General features: G+C 54.3%; 3 protein-coding genes across 4 annotated transcripts in view; 1 reads left to right on the top strand and 2 right to left on the bottom strand.

The window, feature by feature from the left end:
• The window catches only part of Slc25a42 (solute carrier family 25 member 42), a 30,852-nt gene extending 27,886 nt beyond the window's left edge, over positions 1 to 2,966 (top strand). Inside the window, exon 8 of the mRNA XM_036166548.1 lies at positions 977 to 2,966. Within this exon, the coding sequence (XP_036022441.1) occupies positions 977 to 1,284 (308 nt within the window). The 3' untranslated portion in view covers positions 1,285 to 2,966. The remainder of the gene's footprint in view (positions 1 to 976) is intronic.
• Positions 2,967 to 4,917: 1,951 nt separating this feature from the next.
• Tmem161a (transmembrane protein 161A) lies at positions 4,918 to 11,965 on the bottom strand. Of its 2 annotated transcripts, XM_036166937.1 has the most exons (12): positions 11,853 to 11,965; positions 10,436 to 10,539; positions 9,500 to 9,580; positions 9,091 to 9,188; positions 8,808 to 8,964; positions 8,213 to 8,364; positions 6,870 to 6,930; positions 6,607 to 6,750; positions 6,409 to 6,522; positions 6,113 to 6,287; positions 5,909 to 6,005; positions 4,918 to 5,590 (listed from the first exon to the last, which is right to left on the bottom strand). In XM_036166937.1, exons 1-12 carry the CDS (start codon positions 11,853 to 11,855, stop codon positions 5,334 to 5,336), a joined length of 1,443 nt encoding a protein of 480 aa, XP_036022830.1. In that variant the 5' UTR covers positions 11,856 to 11,965; the 3' UTR covers positions 4,918 to 5,333. The 2 variants fall into 2 exon arrangements, with proteins under 2 accessions (XP_036022830.1, XP_036022831.1); XM_036166938.1 differs by lacking the exon at positions 10,436 to 10,539 and having other exon boundaries at positions 11,853 to 11,913.
• A 6,210-nt stretch (positions 11,966 to 18,175) lies between these two features.
• The window catches only part of LOC118597789 (myocyte-specific enhancer factor 2B-like), an 8,459-nt gene continuing 6,368 nt past the window's right edge, over positions 18,176 to 20,266 (bottom strand). The window contains exons 3-9 of the mRNA XM_036209450.1: positions 20,237 to 20,261; positions 19,857 to 19,991; positions 19,349 to 19,478; positions 19,095 to 19,228; positions 18,890 to 18,977; positions 18,683 to 18,770; positions 18,176 to 18,532 (exon numbers count right to left, since the gene is read on the bottom strand). Coding sequence (XP_036065343.1) covers positions 18,310 to 18,532; positions 18,683 to 18,770; positions 18,890 to 18,977; positions 19,095 to 19,228; positions 19,349 to 19,478; positions 19,857 to 19,991; positions 20,237 to 20,261 — 823 coding nt within the window. The 3' untranslated portion in view covers positions 18,176 to 18,309. The remainder of the gene's footprint in view (positions 18,533 to 18,682; positions 18,771 to 18,889; positions 18,978 to 19,094; positions 19,229 to 19,348; positions 19,479 to 19,856; positions 19,992 to 20,236; positions 20,262 to 20,266) is intronic.

Below are 20,266 nucleotides of genomic sequence, written 5' to 3' on the forward strand. Positions count from 1 at the left end.
TGTGGGTGCCCCCGGGGTCTGAGCAGTCACGAGAAGGAGAGTACTGCAGGGTCAAGGCTAGCCTGGGCTACATAACACGGCGCTGTATGAAAAACTCTGCGGCCTATCTGTGGGGACCTTCCTTGGAACCTCACGGCCCTTCTGTGCAGCAGTCCGGTGTTTGTGTAGAGCCTGCTCCTCCTCCCGCAGCTCGGTCACAAGATGTGGAGATGCTGTCACACAGCTGTCACACTGCACTCAGCTGGGCAGCTATGGAAAGAGAAAGTAAGCACACAGTACAGATCCAGCAGGCTGTTAAACCCCTTTCGGTCTAGCTGTGTGTGGTGGCTCATGCCTGCCGTCCCCCTCAGGAGGCTGAGGCAGAAGGATGGCATGAGGTGGAGGCCAGTCTGGGCTACCCAGTGAGACTGTCACAGAACACCAACTAGCAGTAGAACCTGTCCATCTGAGGTTACCTGAGCCTGTGCTATGCCTGCTGCAGGTGCTTGGTGACCCCTGGCCGCCATGACCCTAGAATCCACAGCAGCAGGCTTGTATCTTCCTGTCCTGTGGTGCGGGCTGTGCTGGGCCTTTGCTCTATGGAGCCAGGCCTGCAGTCCCAGCAGGACACTAAGATGTCCCTGCACATCACTACATTCCTCATGTAGGAGGACGCTGTCTGTGTACCCTGTACTCTTACAGATTCAAAGCTTCCGTGGGGAATCTTAGGATGCACCCCCACAGATAAGGGGGCCCTAAAATCTATGTCCCCATAGATGAGGGGGACTATTGTACATGTAGCCTAGGTAGCTTTGTAAGCCTCTCTGTTGTAAAATGTGTCTTATATTGGGCTGGGATGGGGCTCAGTGGCAGAACACTGATCTGGCATACATGAAGCCCTGGCTCCCATTCCCCACACCAAAGCTAAGAGAGGCTGGCCTGTAGGTGGGGTCTTAGGCTCTGCAAGTGTGGCGCTCACGTGCGCTCTGCCCTGCAGAGTACAGTGGCCGCCCGCAGCCCTACCCCTTCGAGCGCATGGTCTTTGGGGCCTGTGCTGGCCTCATCGGGCAGTCAGCTTCCTACCCTCTGGACGTGGTGAGGCGGCGCATGCAGACGGCGGGCGTCACAGGCCACCAGCATGGCTCCATCCTGAGCACTCTGCGCTCCATCGTTCGTGAGGAGGGCGCGGTGCGGGGCCTCTATAAGGGCCTGAGCATGAACTGGCTGAAGGGCCCGATTGCGGTGGGAATCAGCTTCACCACTTTCGACCTCATGCAGATCCTGCTGCGCCGGCTGCAGAGCTAGGCCCCGCAACAGTGGGTGGTGAGCTGGTGGATTGAGGGCACGCAGCTGTGCGCTGGCAGCCCTGACGGTACCTTGAGGATGGGCAGGAGGGTGGGACCTGGCTTGGGGCCAAGAGCCCATAGCAAAGTGATGATGGATCCTGGTTGGGCCCTCCCCTCAGCTCCTTGCTAGTGGCTGGTGAGTCTCCCAGGGGTGTGACCCCAAGGCCCCTAAGGGGTCAGCTGCACTTCCTGGCCCTGCTGCTGATTCTAGTGTCCACTAGCACACTGGGCTCAGAGCCCACCCCTTCTTGCTACGACGTGCCTGGCCTGCAGATGTGATGGCCCTTCTCTCAAAGCCACACACTGGGGGTCACAGCTTGCTCAGTGGTGGCTGTACCTGTGTCCCTCAGCCCTCCACCATGCTGCTCATCCTCTCCCAGGTGACAGATGGCTGCTCTTGCCCACATAGCTTTCTTCCCAGAGCACTATGCCCATCCCATTCCTGAGGGCTGCACCTGATCTTTGCCAACTACCTGGCTTGTAACCTTTCCAGGAGGCCCCACAGCCACCAGGCAGGAAGTGCGGGTACAAGCCTCACTGGAAATGCCCATGTGGGGTCTCCCTCACCTGGGATGTCTTCCAAAGCACGTTACCCAGGCCACCATGCAGGCCCAAAGGCTTTTGTTTGCACAGCACCCATGGAGATGGGGCACAAACTCCTGAAACTGCCCAACCCTGAACTCTGGGCCTTCTGAGGGTCCCCAGTCCCCACCCAGGCTGTCATTCAGTGAGGCCAAATGAAGGCCCAAGATGGGCAGCGTGGCCTGTGAGAATGAGTGCAGAGGTGTTTTGGGCACCTGACGACCACCAGCCAGCTGATCTCAAGGAGAACTCTCCTGGGGTCCCCGATGTGTCACAGGGACTCCATGCCTTTTCTGAGGTCTGGGGTTCTTGATTTGGGGTCTTTGAGACAGCCCCCTCCCCCAGAAGCCGTGGCTAGCATGCCCCTCAGTGTGTCGCCTGGGCTAGCCTCCAACTTGCAGCAATCCTCTTGCCTCTAGTTTCTAGTTTTCAACTTATCCTGGCACAGGTCTGCACACACAAACCCTACTCTGTGCAATCCAGTTCTGGCTCAGAGGTGAGCCAGGTGTTGCCTCCCACAGCTGGATGGCAGCCATCTCACACGTGGGCCTGCACTTGCTTGAGCCCAGGCAGTTTTAGTCCAGACTGCAGTCCTTCTCTTCCTGTATTTCTTACCTTGTACCTGTGATGCTTGGCCATGTCCCTGCCTCCTTTGCAGATGGTGACGGGCCATCCCCACCAGGTCTCCAGGCACCCTGTGGTGGCTATGAGGGACCACCCTCATCCTCTTGTGAGCATACTGCCCACTCTGTTCCTTGCCTGGCCCCATACTGAGGTGGAGAGGCAGGGCACCCCACACCAGGAGGTTAGATAGAGCAGGTGGTACCATGTAGATGGCCGGGCAGAGCCCTGCATCGGGCAGCCGGCTGGGTGGAAGAGGTGAGGGTGTCACAGGTCCCTGATCTGCTTGCCCATATGCCTCCCAGTAGCTCTAGCCTGGGCCTTTTGGCCTCTGTGGCTGCCCTTTCCCATGGTCACTGTCCAGTCTGGAGTTCTATTTTGATGCCATGAAAACATTTTGTTTATATACAATGTTTATATATTTTAAAGATTTGTGCCAAGAGAGTATATTTAATAAAAATTTAAATAATTTCTGCTTCTCACTTCTTCAACTCTGGCCCCTCCCCCATACTGTGAACTTTAGCCCTGAGACAGGGCTATTTGGCACTCTTAAATATTTTGTATATGGGTGCTTTGCCTGCATGTATGTCTGACTGTGTATGCCTGGTGCCTGAGGAGGCCAGAAGAGGATCAGATTCTCTGAGACTGGAATTGCAGATGATCATGAGCTGCCGTGTGGGAGCTCAGAACTGAACCTGGCTTCTCTGCAAGAGCAGCCAGTGCTCTTAACTGCTGTGTGTCTCTCCAGCCTCCTTGTTACCCTTGTTAAGAGAGTTGAGGTTTCCAAGCTTGTTGCCCAAGCACTCTGTGCATCTTTCTGCTCATGGATGCATGTGTTGACACAGGCTGCTGGGGCGTGGCTCTGGGGTAGAGCCCCTGTCTAGAACCCCACAGTGGTGGGCTGGGGCGTGGCTCTGGGGTAGAGCACTTACTATTACACAAAAGGTCCTGGGTTCCTTTGCCAACACAAAAAAGACAAAGAGTCAAGGATATAGTAGCTGCATACCTGAACCCGCCAATAACGTATCTGGGATATGTTACATATCCCATATGTAATATGTAATATATGTTACATATCTGGGATATATGACTTGGAATTCTTGCACAGTGCTGGCTGGCCCACCTCTACCTCTGAGTCATTAGCGGTGCTCTACCATGCTTTGCAACAGAGGCATGGGCTACAGGAACCTCTGCTCTGGAACACAGCCCAGCCCCCAACTAGCCACGTGTCGGGGCAGAGCCGTCTGAGGTGTGTGCCTGCCACTCTGAATTCCTACAGAGCAGAGCTGTGGTTTTCCAAAATTGTCTGCTTTCTGCAACCCCTGAAGAGCAACCACTCTTTACTTGCCCATCCTTGATTCCCACAGAACTTCACAAGCTCCTACAGCCCCTTGTCAGGGTCTGTTTGGGAGTCTGTCCCAAGAGGCAAGGAGACTCCAGACACACCTTCAAAATCTTGTGTATTCATACCACACACGCATTAGCCCTGCTTGCTGTAGTTATGAGGATCTGAGTTCCAGCCCTCAGAACCCACATAAGGGGGACAGAGCAGCATAGGTGTAATCCCAGCATTCCTGTGGCAAGGTGGGGGGTGGAAACCAGAGACTCCCTGAAGCTTGTTGAACAGCTAACCTGAGGAATTCAGGGTGAACCAAAAATCTCAGGGTAGAAGGCAAGGCCTGAATGTTAAGTTGTCCTCTGATGCTATGGCACCTGTGGACCTGTGGGCACACACACTCACATTCCTAAGTCCTTCCCGACAGAGATGGGTGCCTTCTGTCCAGTGAGACCTCAGGGCTGACTGGACACTGTCCTAACAAAAGCAGGCTCCAGACCATGGCAGTGCCACCGGGCAGTACTATGGAAGCCCTCCAGTTTTATGCTCAATACACATCTTGCATATGTAGGAGAGTCATGCAACCCATGCATGTCTCATAAACACACGTGTACACACACTAAGTCATAGCAACAGGACAACTCTGGAGTTGGTGGTGACCCTGTCACCAAGGCCTTGAAATACATGACAGCAGTCAACTCACAGCTTCAATTTCTCTCCCCTCTCCTTCCTCCCAGCTAACATCCCTTCCCTTCCCCTTTATTTTTTTCTTCTTGTTTTGGACATGGTCTTGGTTACTAGTCTAGGCTAATCCTCCTGCCTCAGCCTCCCCAGTGTGCTGGGGAGATGGGCATGGTGACTCTTGTCTCTTTCCTTCCTAATGATAGTGACAGACCCAGGGATATTGAGATGTTGGGTCTAGCTGGGCAGTGGTGGCGCACTACTTTAATCCCAGCACTTGGGAGGCAGAGCCAGGTGGATCTCTGAGTTCAAGGCCAGCCTGGTCTACAGTGCGAGATCCAGGACAGGCACCAAAACAATACAGATAAACCCTGTCTCCAAATTAAAAAAAAAAAAAAAAAATGCTGGGCCTGAACCCGCCTAGTACCACTCTCTTCTAAATCCTTCTCACCACCCAGGGCTCCTGCTAATGTCCTCAGCCTCTGGGACATTTCTGTGAAGTGGCCCACCCCTTTTATTGAGAGGAGCCTCCCACTGAAATCCTACCTACCTACAACACACACACACACACACACACACACACACACACACACACACACGAGGACCATGGCCTCCAGGTCCAGGGGAACCTGACTCAAGGGCTTCATGATCTAGGCACGGAGGTGACAGAGATGGTGGGGAGTCCCCACCCTTACCCCTAGGTCATCTAGGGGCACTAAGGTACACACATAGGAGACAGTTCTAGTCCTGGTGAACAGGGATCAGATGCCAGCGCCTAGTGGCACCACCTAGGAAGCTACCAGGTGCTGCCGGAAACAGAGACCCAAGAGGCTGGACAGCAGCTGGCAGGCAGCGGCCCACCAGATGAGGTAGGCCAGCACGCCACGGAGGAAGAGGGGTGTAAGCAGGCTGCCCAGAGCCCCTGCGACCTGGGCTGCCGTCTGCTGGGCTTCATCCTCTGCAGGGTCCACAGAGATCAAGGTGTCTGAGGGCTGAGCTGGGGCCAGTGAGGTTGGAGCAGGGCCCAGGGACCAAGAGTAACCGCCTGCGAGAGGGAAGAAGGGAATTATGGGTGGAGACAGAACAGTAGGAGTCTAGAGGCTTTCATACCCTGCCCTCTAGGTTATACCCCACTGACCTTCGAGGGCCTCCATCCTCCCCAGTCTGCTGATCTCACCTCCAACCTCTCTGTCTATAGGTCTTGTCCCCAGACGCTGCCCTCACTTCTATAGCTGGCCCCACCTTTACCAAGCCATGTCCTTGCGCAGACCCTACTCCTAGCTTTTATCTGAAGGCCCCACTTTACCAGACCTGTCCCCTCCTCTATCTGCTGGCCCCACCCTCTTTCCCACCAGCTCCTCACCCAGGGTCTTGAGCAGCAGCGTGCAGTGCAAAGTGAGGATGAGTGGCGTCAGGTACTGCAGGCTCACCACAGTCACATAGCAGTAAACCCGAACCACCTGGCAGGGAGGCAGTAGAGGCTGCAGAGGGGGTAGTCTTCCCAGGGCAGGGACCCTGTGACCAAGCCAGGCCCCCAGCCCAGGGACTGTCCCACCCGGGTGCATACCCGCTGCTGAATCTCACGGGCCTCAATGCGGCCAGCCTCCTTGCGCAGCTGCTCCACGCGAGACTTGGCTAGGCACAGGTAGGCCTGCAGGTGTGGCCGGGTCACGGCTAGCCGAAGCAGGCACAGCGCCACCAGCACCCAGAGGCGCAGGGAGTCGAAAGCCCCTTCTGATGGCCTGCAACCAGAGCCAAGCAGGCAGGGAGTCTGGGTGAGCCCTACCCTCCCCAGGCCACAATCTTCCCAGTTCATCCCAGTCTCAAGACATCCCAGGTCCCTCAACATCCCGACACACGCACAGATAAGAGGTCACGCTTCTCCTGAGTGTCTGGTATAGGAAGTCACGGGCGACAGGCTTTGTCCAGAGCCACAGGGTGCACAGGGGCGACAGGAAGCTGGTATGCAGGAGCAGCCTGTGGGGAGCACCAGGTGGGGCCAGGCTCCTGACCCCCAGCCTCTACCACAACCCCCACCCAAACCAGGGAGCCCCGCCTAACTGCAGCAGCGGCCGATCTGCAGACAGGGTCAGTGCGTCCTGGTGGGTCTGGGCAAGCCTCAGGCCTGGGAAAATGAGGAAGGCACCCAACAAGGAGCCTAGCACGGCAAGCCCAAGGCGGAGGGCCAGCTTGATCACAGGGAGTCTGGGGAGAAGAAAAAGTCTCAGGGAATCCACAACTGGTCAGAATTCAGCCTTGCAGGTAGGGCTCCAGATGTTCCCTCTACCTGTACCTCCCCACAAGATCCAGTCCCCAGGACTCACGCCCAGTCCCAACCCTGCTTCTTCAGAACAGGCTCCAGGTTCTGGGTCACACTGGCTAGACCTAGGGGAAGAAGATCAAGAGTGTAGACTGTTACGGTTTCCAAGGCTGGCCAGCTTTCCAGCTCCCAGAATGCACCCGTCTCTGCCTCTTCAGTGTGAAGTTTACAGGCATGGGCAGCCAATGTCCACCTTTGACATGGGTGCAAACTCAGGTCCTCACGCTTGCAGAGCAAGCCCCAGCTCTGACAATCTTTTATCTATTTTTTTGTATATGAATGTTTTGCCTGCACGTATAACTTCCACATTGTGTCTGATGCCTATGGAGGATAGAAGAGGGCATCAGATCCCCTGGAAATGGAGTTACAGATAGTTGTGAACATTCCACATGGCTGCTAGAAATTGAACATTGGTCCTCTGCAAGAGCAGCCAGTGCTCTTAATCACTGAGCCATCTCTCCAGCCCCAGACAATCTATTTTAAATGTCTTTTACTTTCCCGTGCTGGGAACCCAGAACCTCCAGATGTGCTGTGCTGGTGCCCTGTTACTGAGCCACACAGAGACCTGCTAGGCCCAGACTGTGCAGGACTCTTCAAGAAATAGAACCTGGGGCTGGGGAGGTGGCTCAGAGGAGGCACTGGCTGCTTTTCCAGAGTCCTAAGTTCAATTCCCAGCACCCACATGGTGGCTCACAACCATCTGTAATGGGATCTGATTCCTTCTTCTGGTGTGTATGAAGACAGAGCACTCATATACATACATACACACATACATACATCCATCTTAACAAACACAACAGATAAAACAGGCTAGGTGAGTGGCTCAGCAGTTAGGGCGCCTGCTGTTCTCACAGGATCACACAGTGGCTCACAGCCTAAGTAACTCCAGTTCTGGGGATCCAGTGTCCCCTTCTGGCCTTTCCAGGTACTTCACAATCTTGATATACAGACGCACATGATGGCAAAGCATCTGTACATACGGAATAAAAATAAGCCTTTAAAAGTAGTAATAACATAAATCTTTTTTAAATTTATGTGCATTGGTGTTTTGCCTGCATGAGAGTGTTGGGTCCCCAGCAGCTAGAGTTACAGACTGTGAGCTGCCATGTGGGTGCTGGGAATTCAACACAGGTCCTCTGGAAGAGCAGCCAGTGCTCTTAACCACTGAGCCCTCTCTCCAGCCCCCATAATAACAAAAGTCTTAATCCCAGTATGCGGGTGGCAAAGGCTGGAGGATCTCTATGAATTTGAGACCAGCCAGGGCCATAGAATGAGACCCAGTCTCAAAAGAAAAAAAGAAACAGAAACAGAGAGTGAGCAGGTAGGTGAGCAGGGAAGCACACCCACCTGGCTCCAGACCCAGCTCCAGGGTCTCCTCCCGTACCACCTGCACGAGCATGGCCAGGAGGAGGAAGAGGAAGGCAAAAGTGAGACACACTGAGCGCTCACCACCCTCCTTGGCACTGAAGTACAGCCGGGTCACCATGAGGAACACCTTCCTGGGGGTGGGGTTAAGAAAGCTAGGGTCAGCACTGGGAGGCAGAGGCAGGCTGATCTGAGTTCGAGGCCAGCCTGGGCTACAGAGCGAGTTCCAGAACAGCCAGAGCGACACCGGGAAACCCTGTCTCCAAAAAACAAAGAAAGATGGGCCAACTCCCAGCAAGCTGTTCCCTGGTTTTCCCAACTGTATAGACCTGGAGGGACAGGAACCCACCCAGTAGGGCCAATCCAAAAATAAATAAATAAAATAAACTAGACTGTGTGTACAGTGTGGTGACACACACCTGTCACTCCAGCACTCAGGAGGGTGAGTCAGGAGTTTGAGATCATGCTGGCCTGCATACTTCTATGGCACAATGGATGATCCCATAGCCAAGTTAGAGGGACAGGGAAGCTCGGCCGAGTCCCACTCCCCACACCCTGAACCCCAGAGGAAGGATACAGAGAGAAGGCCAGTGTGAGCAGGCACCAGAACACAGCGATGTTGGCCTCCTGGACCGGGCCCAGCACAAAGTAGTAGGCCTCCGTGAAGAGGTACACGCCGACAGAGTACACAGCGAAATCCACGAACCACTGGTACTCCAAAAAGAAGCGCAGGACTGTGGGGACAGGAGCCTAGCTGCCAACCAGGCTTGCTAAAGCCGTCCCCCCGACCCCCATCCTTACGCCTGGGCAGGGTGACCCCAGCAGCAGGGGAGGGGAGTGGGGACTGAGCTGGGTGTTACCTAGGGCATCCACAGCAGTGAGGGGACAGGTCTCCAGCTGGAAAGGGGCATCTCTAGGCACTGACAGAGGCTTCTCATCATGAAGGCCATTTGTCCACCTGAGCACATGAGGACGGGGGAAGGTGAGGCACGGTGATCTCCTCTGGAACTGCCAGAGAATATGGATGGTGCTAGCTTGGGAAAGACCTTCAGCCACATTAGGTTTGGGGGTGGCCTAGACACAGGGCCAGCCCAGAGCAAACAGCCAGGAACACAGGATGCTAACTGCACCCACCTGTGCCAAGCAGCGCAGCAAGAGGGAAGGCTCTGTCCCTCAGCCTGGAACCCTAGGGCAGGAGTGAGGCCTGTCCCTAGGCAGGAGGGCATAGCCCTGCCTGAGTCCTGTGGAGTCGAAATGGGGGCCACTCACCGTTCCTTCCTGCTTCTGGACCTCGGTTTCCCAGCTAGCACCCGCAGCTCCTCCTCCGACGGGTGTATGTATCGGAACAGACTGAGGATGAAAAGTCAGGGAAGCGTGGCTTGAGGGCATGAGGCAAAGACCCAGATCTGGCCTTGAAGACAGCATGAGGCAATGGCAGAGCTGTGGCAGAGCTGAGGCAGAGCTGTGGCAGGGTATGGCCCTGTGGGAAGATGGCCCAGGGTGCCTGGGAGTAGCCATAGCCAGGGGAACTCTGGGAAAATGAGATGGGGGAACTGATCCAGTCACAGGGGAGCTTGGGAATGCAGGATACCCTTGAATCTGTGAGCTGACTCTCCTGGGGCCCATGCATTTTTCTAAGGGAGAAACCATTCCCACAGTATCCTCTGAAGGGACCAGACTCCAAGACAGTGCAAACAGGAGAGAGCTAGATTACAAAAGGCCAGGAGGGAGAGGGGCGCGTGGCTCTGTTGTCAAGACGGATCCAAGATGTACTTTAAGGCACTAGAGGACACTAGGCACACAGGTAGGTACACAGGTAGGCTCACAACTGCCTGTAACTCCAATTCTGATGCCTCTGGCCTCCCCAGGTATCGGCACTCAGGTGAACACTACATGTGGAAACACACACCTACACATAATTAAAAGTAATAATCTGAGAGAGAGACAGACAGACAGACAGAGAGAAAGACAGAGAGAGACAGAGAGAGAAACAGAGAGAGACAGACAGACAGAAAGACAGAGAGAGAGAGACAGACAGAGAGAGACAGAGAGAGACAGACAGACAGAGACAGAGAGAGAGACAGAGAGAAAGGAGGGAGGGAGGGAGGAAGGGAGGGAGGGCGGAGGAAGCATACACTTGGAGGGTCCGGGCAGATGATGGGCGTCACCACAGGCTCCGCCCATGGCCGGTGGGACAGGGCTTACCTGCCATTACACAGCAGCCAGCGGGCAAAGGAGCAGTGGGGTGCCAGCCTGTGCATGAGGGTGGCGGTGAACAGGGTCACCACCAACTGCACTCCAAGGACCGCCTGGGGAGCAGCTCTAGTCAGAAAGTCGAAAGCTCCCTGAAGTAACCCAAGCTATTTACAAAGATGGGCCATGGGGAGTGCCAGCCTCGGGCTTTGGTGACATCTCTCAGAAGGCAACTTGGGGTGATGCTCACATTCATCTTGGGAGTCCCAGACATCCCCACCCACCTTCAGATTTCTGGGCCTGACCTCTGCTCCCACAGTCAGACCCCTGAACCCCTTTCCCTGCATATTTTGGTTTGTTTTGTGAGCCCTGGTTGTCCCTGTGTCACCACGAAACCTACAGAAATCTGCCTGCCTCTGGCTCCCCAGTGTTGGAAATTAAAGGCCAGAGCAACCACATCCAACTACTTGTTTAAAGAATGTTTCCTAGCCCAGTGGCAGTGGTGGCGCATGCCTTTAATCCCAGGACTCAGGAGGCAGAGCCAGGCGGATCTCTGTGAATTTGAAGCTAGCCTGGCCTACAGAGTGAGTTCCAGGCCAAGGCTACATGGTAAGACCCTTTCTAAATAACATTTTTTTTTTCAATACAGGGTTTCTCTGTGTAGCCCTGGCTGTCCTGGATCTCACTCTGTAGACCAGGTTGGCCTCCAACTCGGAGATCCACCTGTCTCTATCTCCTGAATGATGAGATTAAAGGCGTGCCACCAATCGCCCATCTAAAAAAGTTTTTTTGTTTGTTTGTTTTTGTTTTGTTTTTTTTAAACGGGTTTAAAGAAAAGAAAAGGAGAGGAGGATGGAGAGACGACTCAGTGGTTAAGAGCACGGGCTGCTCTTTCAGAGGACACAGGTTCAGTTCCCAGCACCCACATGGCAGCTCATACATAACATTCTCTAACTCCAGTCCCAGGAAATCCTACAACCTTCTCTGGCCTCTGAGGACAGCAGATATACACGTGACATACATACAAACATCGATACTTAATAAATAAACATAATAAAATTATGAAAACAAAGTATCTTTCAAAAGAAAAACGGGAAACTGCATGGTGGCACATGCCTGTCATCCCAGCACTCCGGGGGCGGAGGCAGGAGACAGTTTGAGGTCACCGAGGCTATGAAGACGTTCTAGTACAACCTGGGTTACACGAGACCCTGTCTGGAAGCACACCCCGGCAGTCCCGGCTCCCTGCACTCCTCAGGACAGCCCAGGCTTCGCCTCCCACCGCCTCCTGCGGCGCCGACCACACCCCACTCCCAGTCGCCCGCCCGCCCTCCGAGCTTTCGGGGCCTCTCAGCTCAGCCCGAGACCCTGCACCCTCGCAGGCCCTGTGCCTCCCTCCGCACCGCCGGACCCCACAGGGCCTGCTCACCATGTCCGCTCTCCGAAGACACCCACGCACAAGGCTGGAGGTGGGGAAACGACGCGGACCTTGACCAATTAGAGACGGGACCCTGTTGACGAACAGCCTGAGAAACCGGTCATCGGGCTAAGAATGGGGAGGGTTTGCAATGTATGTCGGGAATTGTAGTTCTAGCAGGAGCAGGCGCTTTTATATTTGTTGTCTTTCCTTTTCCTCTTTTTTCTTATCTTCTTTCTTGTTTTTTTCCCCTTGTGTGTGTGTGTGTGTGTGTGTGTGTGTGTGTGTGTGTGTGTGTGTGTGTGTATGTGTGACAGAGAGAGAGAGAGAGAGAGACAGAGTCCCTGTGTGGCTGTCCTGGAACTCCCTATGTAGACCAGGCTAACCTGCTCACCCAAGTCTGCGGGCTCTGCTTCCCTAGTATGGAGATTTAAAGCACACGCCACCACGTTGGACATTTTTTTAAAACTGATTTTTAAAAAGCTTCATAGCCTGGAATGGTTGTGCACACTTTTAATCCCAGCACTCTGGAGGCAGAGGGAGGTGGATCTCTGTGAGTTTGAGGCCAGCCTGGTCTACAGAGCGAGATCCAGTCCAGCCAGGGCTGTTATACAGAAAAACCTTGTCTTGAAAATCCAATAAATAAATAAACAAACAAGCTTCCTTTTTTTTTTTTTTTTTTTAGTGTGTGTCTGTATTTGTGTGGGTTTGTGCACCTGACTACAGTGTCCCACGAGTCCAGGGTGAGGGGCAGACTCTTTGAACCTGAAGTTACAGCGGTCGTTTGCAGGCTGAGCAAAGTGCCTGGAGCTGGGCTTGGGTCCCCAGCAAGAACAGTACTCACTCCTAACCAATTAACTTTCTTAGGTCCTGATTTGTTTTGATTGGTGGGAGGTTGTTTTTTATTTTTTTGTTTTTTTGAGACAGGGTTTCTCTGTGTAGCCCTGGCTGTCCTGGAACTTGCTCTGTAGACCAGGCTGTGAAAGATTCTGGCCAGCTTGAGCCTAGTGAGCATGGTTCTGGCAGGCTTGCCTTTCTCCCCATTTCCTCTGCCTTGTTAAAAACCATTAGATTACATTCCTAAAGTTAGCCACCAAGGTCTATTCCCTTATCTGGCCATTTCCTCCTCCTGAGGCTGACTGCCAAGGTCCAGCTGTTAAAGGCCCCCTTTGGCTCACCTAATTAACATCCCCAATTAAAATTAAACACCTCATCCTTTTGTGGGGTTTCCCCCTTTACCTTTATAAACTGTCATTTGCCTATGCACCACATCTGTCTCCCTTCTATCCAGACGGAGTCCTTTGTCCTTCTGGAACAAAAACAGTTCCCTCTCTCCTTTCCCCCTCTCCCTTCTCCCCCATCTCCTCTACCACTGCATCCAAGTCCGTTCTATCATAGACCTCCCCTTTCCCTCCTCTCAAAAAGGACATGTGCAAGGTCATTTGCTGTGCTTTTCTGCCTGAGTCAGAAGCGGCCACTTGAACTTTTCTCCCTGCTTAATAAAGAATCTCTCTATGAAAACAGGTGTTTGGGTGTGATCTAATTCGGGGTCCAGGAGGAAGCCCCACTGTGGGGGGAATTTCCTTTAGGCTGGCCTCAGACTCACAGAGATCCGCCTGCCTCTGCCTCCAGAGTGCTGGGATTAAAGGCGTGCGCCAGTGTACCTGGCTCGTTTTGTTTTTATTGCATTTGTGTGCGTGTGTGTGTGTGTGTGTGTGTGTGTGTGTGTGTGTGTATGTGTGTGTGCCCACAGTGGGGCTTCCTCCTGGACCCCGAATTAGATCACACCCAAACACCTGTTTTCATAGAGAGATTCTTTATTAAGCAGGGAAGAAATGTGTGTGTGTGTGTGTGTGTGTGTGTGTGTGTGTGTGTGTGTGTGTAGGACAGGGAACAACTTGCTGGAGTTATTTCTTTCCTTCTATCATGTGGGCCTCAGGGGATCTAACTCAGGTAATCTGGCTTCACAGAAAAGACCTTAACATACTCAGTGGTCTTGTTGGCCTATTTGTTTTAGATGGGGTCTGAACTTCGTTATACGTTATATGGACAACCTTGAAGTTCTGCCCTCCTACCTCAAGTGACAGACGAGTGTGCTGGGACAGTTTTCTCATTGCTGGGGACGAAGCCTAGATGTGCATAGACAAACCTTGTACTGTGTGAGTGACCTCCCCAGCTTACTCCACCACCATCCCAAATCAGAACGTAGCCTGGACAACTTTGTGGTATGGCTGCCTTCTCTGAGGCTCTCTTCTCACTACCCATCAGGACTGGTAGATCACATGGTTGTCTACTCACTTGGAGGGCTGAGGCAGGAGGATGTTTTAAGTCCAAGCTGGTCAAAGGGCCTGAGTTCCAACCCTGGCACAAACACTGTGGTAGAAGGAAAGAACCAACTACTGCAAATTGACCTCTGACCCCTACAGCACTCAAACATACGTTATACACAGACACAATACTAGTTAATAATTTTAAACGGGGTGTTGCATGGGCTTGGTGGCCCACCTCCTTAATTCCTGTACTAGCAAGACAGAGCAGGCCCGTTGTGAGTTTGGAGCTAGCCTGGTCTTCATAATGATATCCAGGCCAGTCAGGGATACATTGTGAGGCAATGGCTCACAAAATAAAGTCTTAAAACACAAATTCCAAACAGCTCAAACAACAAAGGGAAAATTTTGGCTCATGTAATAGAAAATGCTAGAGTAAGCCAATTCACAAGGTCACGATGTAGTGTTGCACACCTGTAATCCAGCATTTGGGAGGCTGAGGCTAGAAGTTTGTGAATTTGAGACCAGCACGAGCTGGTGGTCCCAAGTTCTCTAAGGAGACCCTGTTTTGTTTCACAAATAAACAAAAGCCATCACATACAACAACCTTGGCTTCAGACATAGCTTGATTAAGAACTCAGTGTGGAACTGGGCGGTGGTGACGCACGTCTGTAATCCCAGCACTCAGGAGGCAGAGGCAGGTGGATCTCTGTGAGTTCGAGGCCAGCCTGGTCTACAGAGCTAGTCCAGGAAAGCCTCCAAAGCGAGAGAGAAACCCTGTCTCGAAAAACAAAACAAAAAACAAGCAAACAAACAAACTCAGTGTGGACCTTGGGACCCTACAGCATTTCCCAGGTGGCTTGGAGGGAGGGCTTCTGAGTGTGAAATCCTGGACACGACTGGGCGTACATGCCCATGGGCAAGATGTCCACACAGTTGACTGTGTTGTCTCTGTGGGTGATCCTGTCATTGTTTATGAATCCAGGTGGATGTCTGTGCAAGGCAATTCACAGTGACTTTGGTCCTCTGGAGTCACACTGTCCCATTGAGAGAGGGACTGCTCCCCACTGCTGGAGTTACAGACATGCAACATCTGGCCTTTTTGTGAGTATGTGATTCAGACTCATGTCATCATGCTCTAGGCACAGCTACGTTGTTCTCTGAGCCATCTAGGTCTCATTTATGGTCTGGTCTAGTCTGGTCCAGTGTGCTGGAGTTTTAGGTTAGCTTTGACACAAGCTAAAGTCACCTGAGAGGAGGAAACTTCAACTGAGAAGACGCCTCCATAAGATCAGGCTGCAGGCAAGCCCGTAGCGCATTTTCTTAATTAGTGATTGATGGGGCAAGGTCCAGCCCATTGTGGGTGGTGCCATCCCTGGGCTGGTGGTTTTGGGTTCTGTAAGTAGGCTGATGGGCGGTGGTGGCACACTCCTTTAATCTCAGCACTCAGGAGACAGAGCCTGACAGATCTCTATGAGTTCAAGGCCAAGGCCAGCCTGGTCTACAGAGCAAGATCCAGGACAGGCACCAAAACTACACAGAGAAACCCTGTATTGAAAAACCAAAAAAGTAAAAATAAAAATAAAAAAAAGAAAGAAAAGAAGAAGCAGGCAGGCAGCTGAGCAAGCCGCTTCTCCGTGGCCTCTGCGTCAGCTCCAGTCTCCAGGTTCCTGGTCTGGTCTGACCCAGACCGGTCTGGTGTGCTGTCTTTTTCAGACATGGTCTCACTATGTAGTTCTGGCTAGCCTGGAAATCTCAATGAATAGTAGGCTGCCCTCTAACTCAAATCCGCATCCTGAGTGCTGGAATTGAAGACTCTACCTCAGGCCTCTCGGGCCTATTTATTTCTTAAAACCTCCCTATCCCCTCCTGGCTCAAGGTCTGGGCTGTGGAAGCCCTGAGAATCTTTCTAGAACCTGGTGACCTCTCCTGGGTCCCTTTGGGCTTCACAACCAGGCTTCATCTTGCTCATGTGCAGCCAGTGCTCCTTGATTCTGTTTCAGTGTCTGGACCTGAGTGGCCTAGGGCAGTTAGCCAACCCCCTGCTCCTGCCCCAGTGATGTCCCAGGCACCAAGCTGGGGGAGGGCAGAGCCAGGAAGCCAGGAAGGGCAGGGCAGAAGGTCACCGACGGTCTGGGAGACCCTGCCAGTGCCATCCAAGGCTGGAGCCACCTACCTTCCTCCTGCCTGCTGCAGTGTCACTAGTGGACCATGGTGGAAGGGAAGGGCTGAGCCTAGGACCCTTTTTTTTTTTTTTTTTTTTGGTTTTTCAAGACAGGGTTTCTCTGTGTAGCTTTGTGCCTTTCCTGGAACTCACTCTGTAGACCAGGCTGGCCTCGAACTCACAGAGATCCGCCTGGCTCTGCCTCCCGAGTGCTGGGATTAAAGGTGTGCACCACCACTGCCCAGATTAGGAACCCTTTTTTATTGTTATCTTGTCTTTTTTTTTTTTCAGAGCTGAGGACTGAACCCAGGGCCTTGCGCTTGCTAGGCAATCGCACTACCATTGACCTAAATCCCCAACCCCAGGAACCCTTTTTTAAAAACTTGTTTTACACTGACTTACGTCAGTGGTTCTCAACCTTCCTAGTGTTGCAACTCTTGATCTTTCCTCGTGTGGTGACCGCCACCACACGGGATCCTCATTGCTACCTCATATCTGTAATTTTGCTGTTATGAATTGTCATGTCAATATCCGTGTTTTCTGATGATCTTAGGTGACCCCTGTGAGAGGGTCATTTTGTCTCTTTGCACCATGTGTATCTGGGAACTGAACTCAGAGAGGCAAGCACCTTTGCCCACTGGATGAGGCATTCCGCCTGCCCTAGGGGAAAGCTGTGTGTGTGAACTATTCATATAGGTGCATGTGTGTGAGTTCCAGGGTATACTTCCCTGTTCCTTCAAAAAAGCCATGAGGACATTAGGTGTCCTCTCTGAGGACTCTGAACCTGAGCCAGCGAGCCTCCGCCAGAGCTGGGATTAATGGTATGTGCAGAGCACAGGCTTGTTGCCAGAGCACTAGGGGCTGAGGCATCATGGTGCCCTCCGAGCCATCTCTTCAGCTCAGGACACATGTGAAGGGGGAAGGGTGCCACCAGAGCCTGCTTCCCCCACTGAATTGTTTTTACTTTTTTTGGGGGGGAGGGGTTCAAGACAGGGTTTCTCTGTTGCTTTTTGGAGGCTGTCCTGGAACTCGCTTTGGAGACCAGCCTGGCCTCGAACTCACAGAGATCCCCCCTGCCTCTGCCTCCCGAGTGCTGGGATTACAGGCGTGTGCCACCACCACCCAGCAAATTGTTTTTACATATTATATGTCTGTCTACTTGTGCGATGGTGTCAATACAGCCTAAGAGGGGGTGGTGTCCTGTGTCATAGCCCCGGAGGCAAAGAAGGGGTGGGGGGGGGGTCTGCGGAAGGGGGCGGGGTCTGCGGAAGGGGTGGGGTCGAGTGTCTTGCTCCGTCACTTTCCATCTTCTGCCACTAAGCCCCAGCCATCCTGTCTCCACCCTACCGGCACCCTGACCACATCCAGCTTTTTGTATGGGTGCTGGAGACTCGAACTCAGACCCTAATTCTTGCACAGCAGGCTCTCTTACCACTGAACCTTTTCCCTCTCTCTCCCCACTTACATAATTATTCATTCATATTGTGAGTGCTGAGTGTGTGCGCGCATGTGGAGGTCAGTGGACAACCTGCAGACGGCTGGTTCTTTCTTTCCACCATAGAACTCAGGTCCACAAGACTGGCAGCAAGTGCCCGTATCCCCTGAGCCATTTTGGGGTGGCCTCCTGCTTACTTTTTAAAGCAATGTCTTTTGTCTCAGGCTGGCCTAGAGCTCAACCGCTCCCACTCCCATGGTGACACAGCTATGGACTCCTATCAGACTCACACCTCCCAGAGCAGCTCAGGCCTTCTGGCTTGCCCTTGGTGGCATCCCCTGTGGCTCCTTCTCAGTCACATCCCCATCCTCCACCTGGCCTTGCTCCTCTTGGAATCCGTTTCTACGTCATGTACCCCAAAATCATTGTTGGCATAAAGGAGGCCTTTGGAGAGGCTGGGTGTGGATACTCTGGGGCCGGGGGGCTGCCCAGCGCCCTCCTGCAGCCGTGGACTTTATTGATACAGCAGCCCCAGGGAGGGTTATGTTCAGGGAACCCGAGACTGCGGGGGTCTCTGTGGAGGCTGGAGGAGCCTTCTGCAGGCTACCGCGGCCAGCCGTCGGGGGTCAAGCGACGCAGGGAGGCTGCGGGCCGCAGTGGCTCCGCCAAGGGCCTGGCGAGGAGCAGGGGGTAGGGGAAGGACCTGGGGAAGTCGCCAGAGGCCCCAGTGGTGGGGGACAGACGCTCGGACTTGATGCTGACCGGGGGCGTTGGAGGGGAGGCCACTCGGCTGGGGGGACCCTCCTCACACAGGCTGCAGGCACTGCTGGAGAGAAGCGCAAGGAAGGTGAGAGACCTACAGGTGGATGAGAAATCTTACCCGTCATGGGGCTCTGTGGGTCCCCTCTAAAACTCACAGCCGACCTACAACCCGGCCCAGGCAAGTCTCCCGACAGCCAGGGGACGCCCAACTCACCCTGGGCGGGCCGGGTCCACCACGTCCCTCGTCGGGGGCCAGGGCGAGGGCTGCAGGGGGAGCGGAGCGGCGTCTCCGGGGCTGCAATCTGCCGGGAGAGGCTGACTGAGTCGGGCTCCTGTCCGAATCCCGGCCCTCCCCACGCCCGGACTCAGGGCTGGGACGAGGGACCCCACCGGGCAGGTAAGTCAGGCAGGGTGGGCGCACCTGCGGAACCTGGTGGCAGGAAGGCAAAGCTACCCAGAGCGGAGCCCAGGGGGGCGCCGGGGCTCTGCAGGCCGTTGTACAGGCTCCTCTGTCGGGACAGCAAGAAGGGAAAACTGAGGCCAGAGTGTGACCACTTGCCTCCTCTCTCCCTCCTCTTCTTTCCTTCTCCTCGTCCTCCTCCATCCTCTCCCATCCCCCCTCTCACCGAGGTGCCCAGTCCCCCTCGGGCCCCAACCAGGCCCGCTGGCAGATCTGGCCTCCGCCCGTCAGTCGCCAGGTACAGGGGTGGGGGCGTCTTGCCGGCGAGGTGACTCGGAGAAAAGATGGGGTGTCCCAGGCCTGGGTGGGGGGTTGGCCCAGGGAGAGAGGGACGGTTAGTGTCACCAGCGAGACCAGAGCCCAGGATCCTCGGGCCCTGCCACCCCCCACCCCCCGACCCTGGCTGCCCCTAGCGCTCACCTGGGGGTCGAAAGTGGGGCGGGCGGCTGTGGACAGACGGGGCCTCCCCCAGCCCGCCAGGGTCGCAGCCGGGCGGGGCGAGTGGGACCCGGTATGACAGTTCTGAGACCGACATCGCAGGGGTCACCGGCTGCGGACAGAGATGTGGGGGAATGGGGCGGAGGGCCTGCATGCCCCAGACGCATCTGAGGGGCGCTCTCCATTCAGGCTTAGATGCAAGGCTGGGGTTGCTGGGTGGGCTCTATCAGCCTGGTTCAGGGTCCAGGCCTTTCTCTGCGAACCATGGGGTGTCGGATCATCGGAGGAATTGTGGCCGGAAGATTTGTTTGTTGAACTCTCCCGTGTCTTTCAAAGCCCTAGTTATAACCCACATTCCACAGGGACTGATCCACCCAGGACGAGACCAGCTCTCCCGCCCTGCCCTTTATACTGCTCTCTGGGTTCCAACCTCAAAATCTGTATTGGAAGTGTGTTTAGGAGTCGGTGGGATTCGGAGAAGTTCTCTTACATAGATCCGAGGCAGGGGCGAAGCCGAGCCTCTGTCGCCTCCCAGGGTCCTCAGCAGCTTTTCTTCAGGCCCCTCTGGCCCCTCCTCCACCTCCAGCTCAGGCCCATCCAGGCCCACGCCCCTCCTCTTCAGTGTCTGTGGGAACAGCAGAGGACAGGGTGGGCGGGCCCTCCGATCTCTACCGACTCCTGGAACTTGGTTCTAGGGTACCTGAGAGAAGACCTTCCGGGCCAGTCTGCCTAGAGGGATACGCGACAGGCGTGGCCTGTTCCAAGGGGACCCCAGGGACTGAAACCCCAATAAGTTCCCGGAGCTCAGGAGCTACCGAGGTCCTGTGGCGCGGCTGGACTGCTCCCGGGGCCGCAGGCGGCTTCAGGTACCTGCAGGATATCCGCGTTGGTACGGCTCTC

This window comes from Onychomys torridus, chromosome 17 (genome assembly GCF_903995425.1).
Source record: "Onychomys torridus chromosome 17, mOncTor1.1, whole genome shotgun sequence".
In the NCBI taxonomy this organism is placed as follows: Eukaryota; Metazoa; Chordata; class Mammalia; order Rodentia; family Cricetidae; genus Onychomys; species Onychomys torridus.

Excerpts from the sequence above, each read along its gene's own strand:
- Tmem161a (XM_036166937.1), bottom strand. Across the intron at positions 9,189-9,499 it reads TCCAGAAGCAGGAAGGAACG|GTGGACAAATGGCCTTCATG; the intron begins GTGAGTGGCCCC and ends TCATGTGCTCAG. Across the intron at positions 6,931-8,212 it reads GGAGCTGGGTCTGGAGCCAG|GTCTAGCCAGTGTGACCCAG; the intron begins GTGGGTGTGCTT and ends TTCTTCCCCTAG.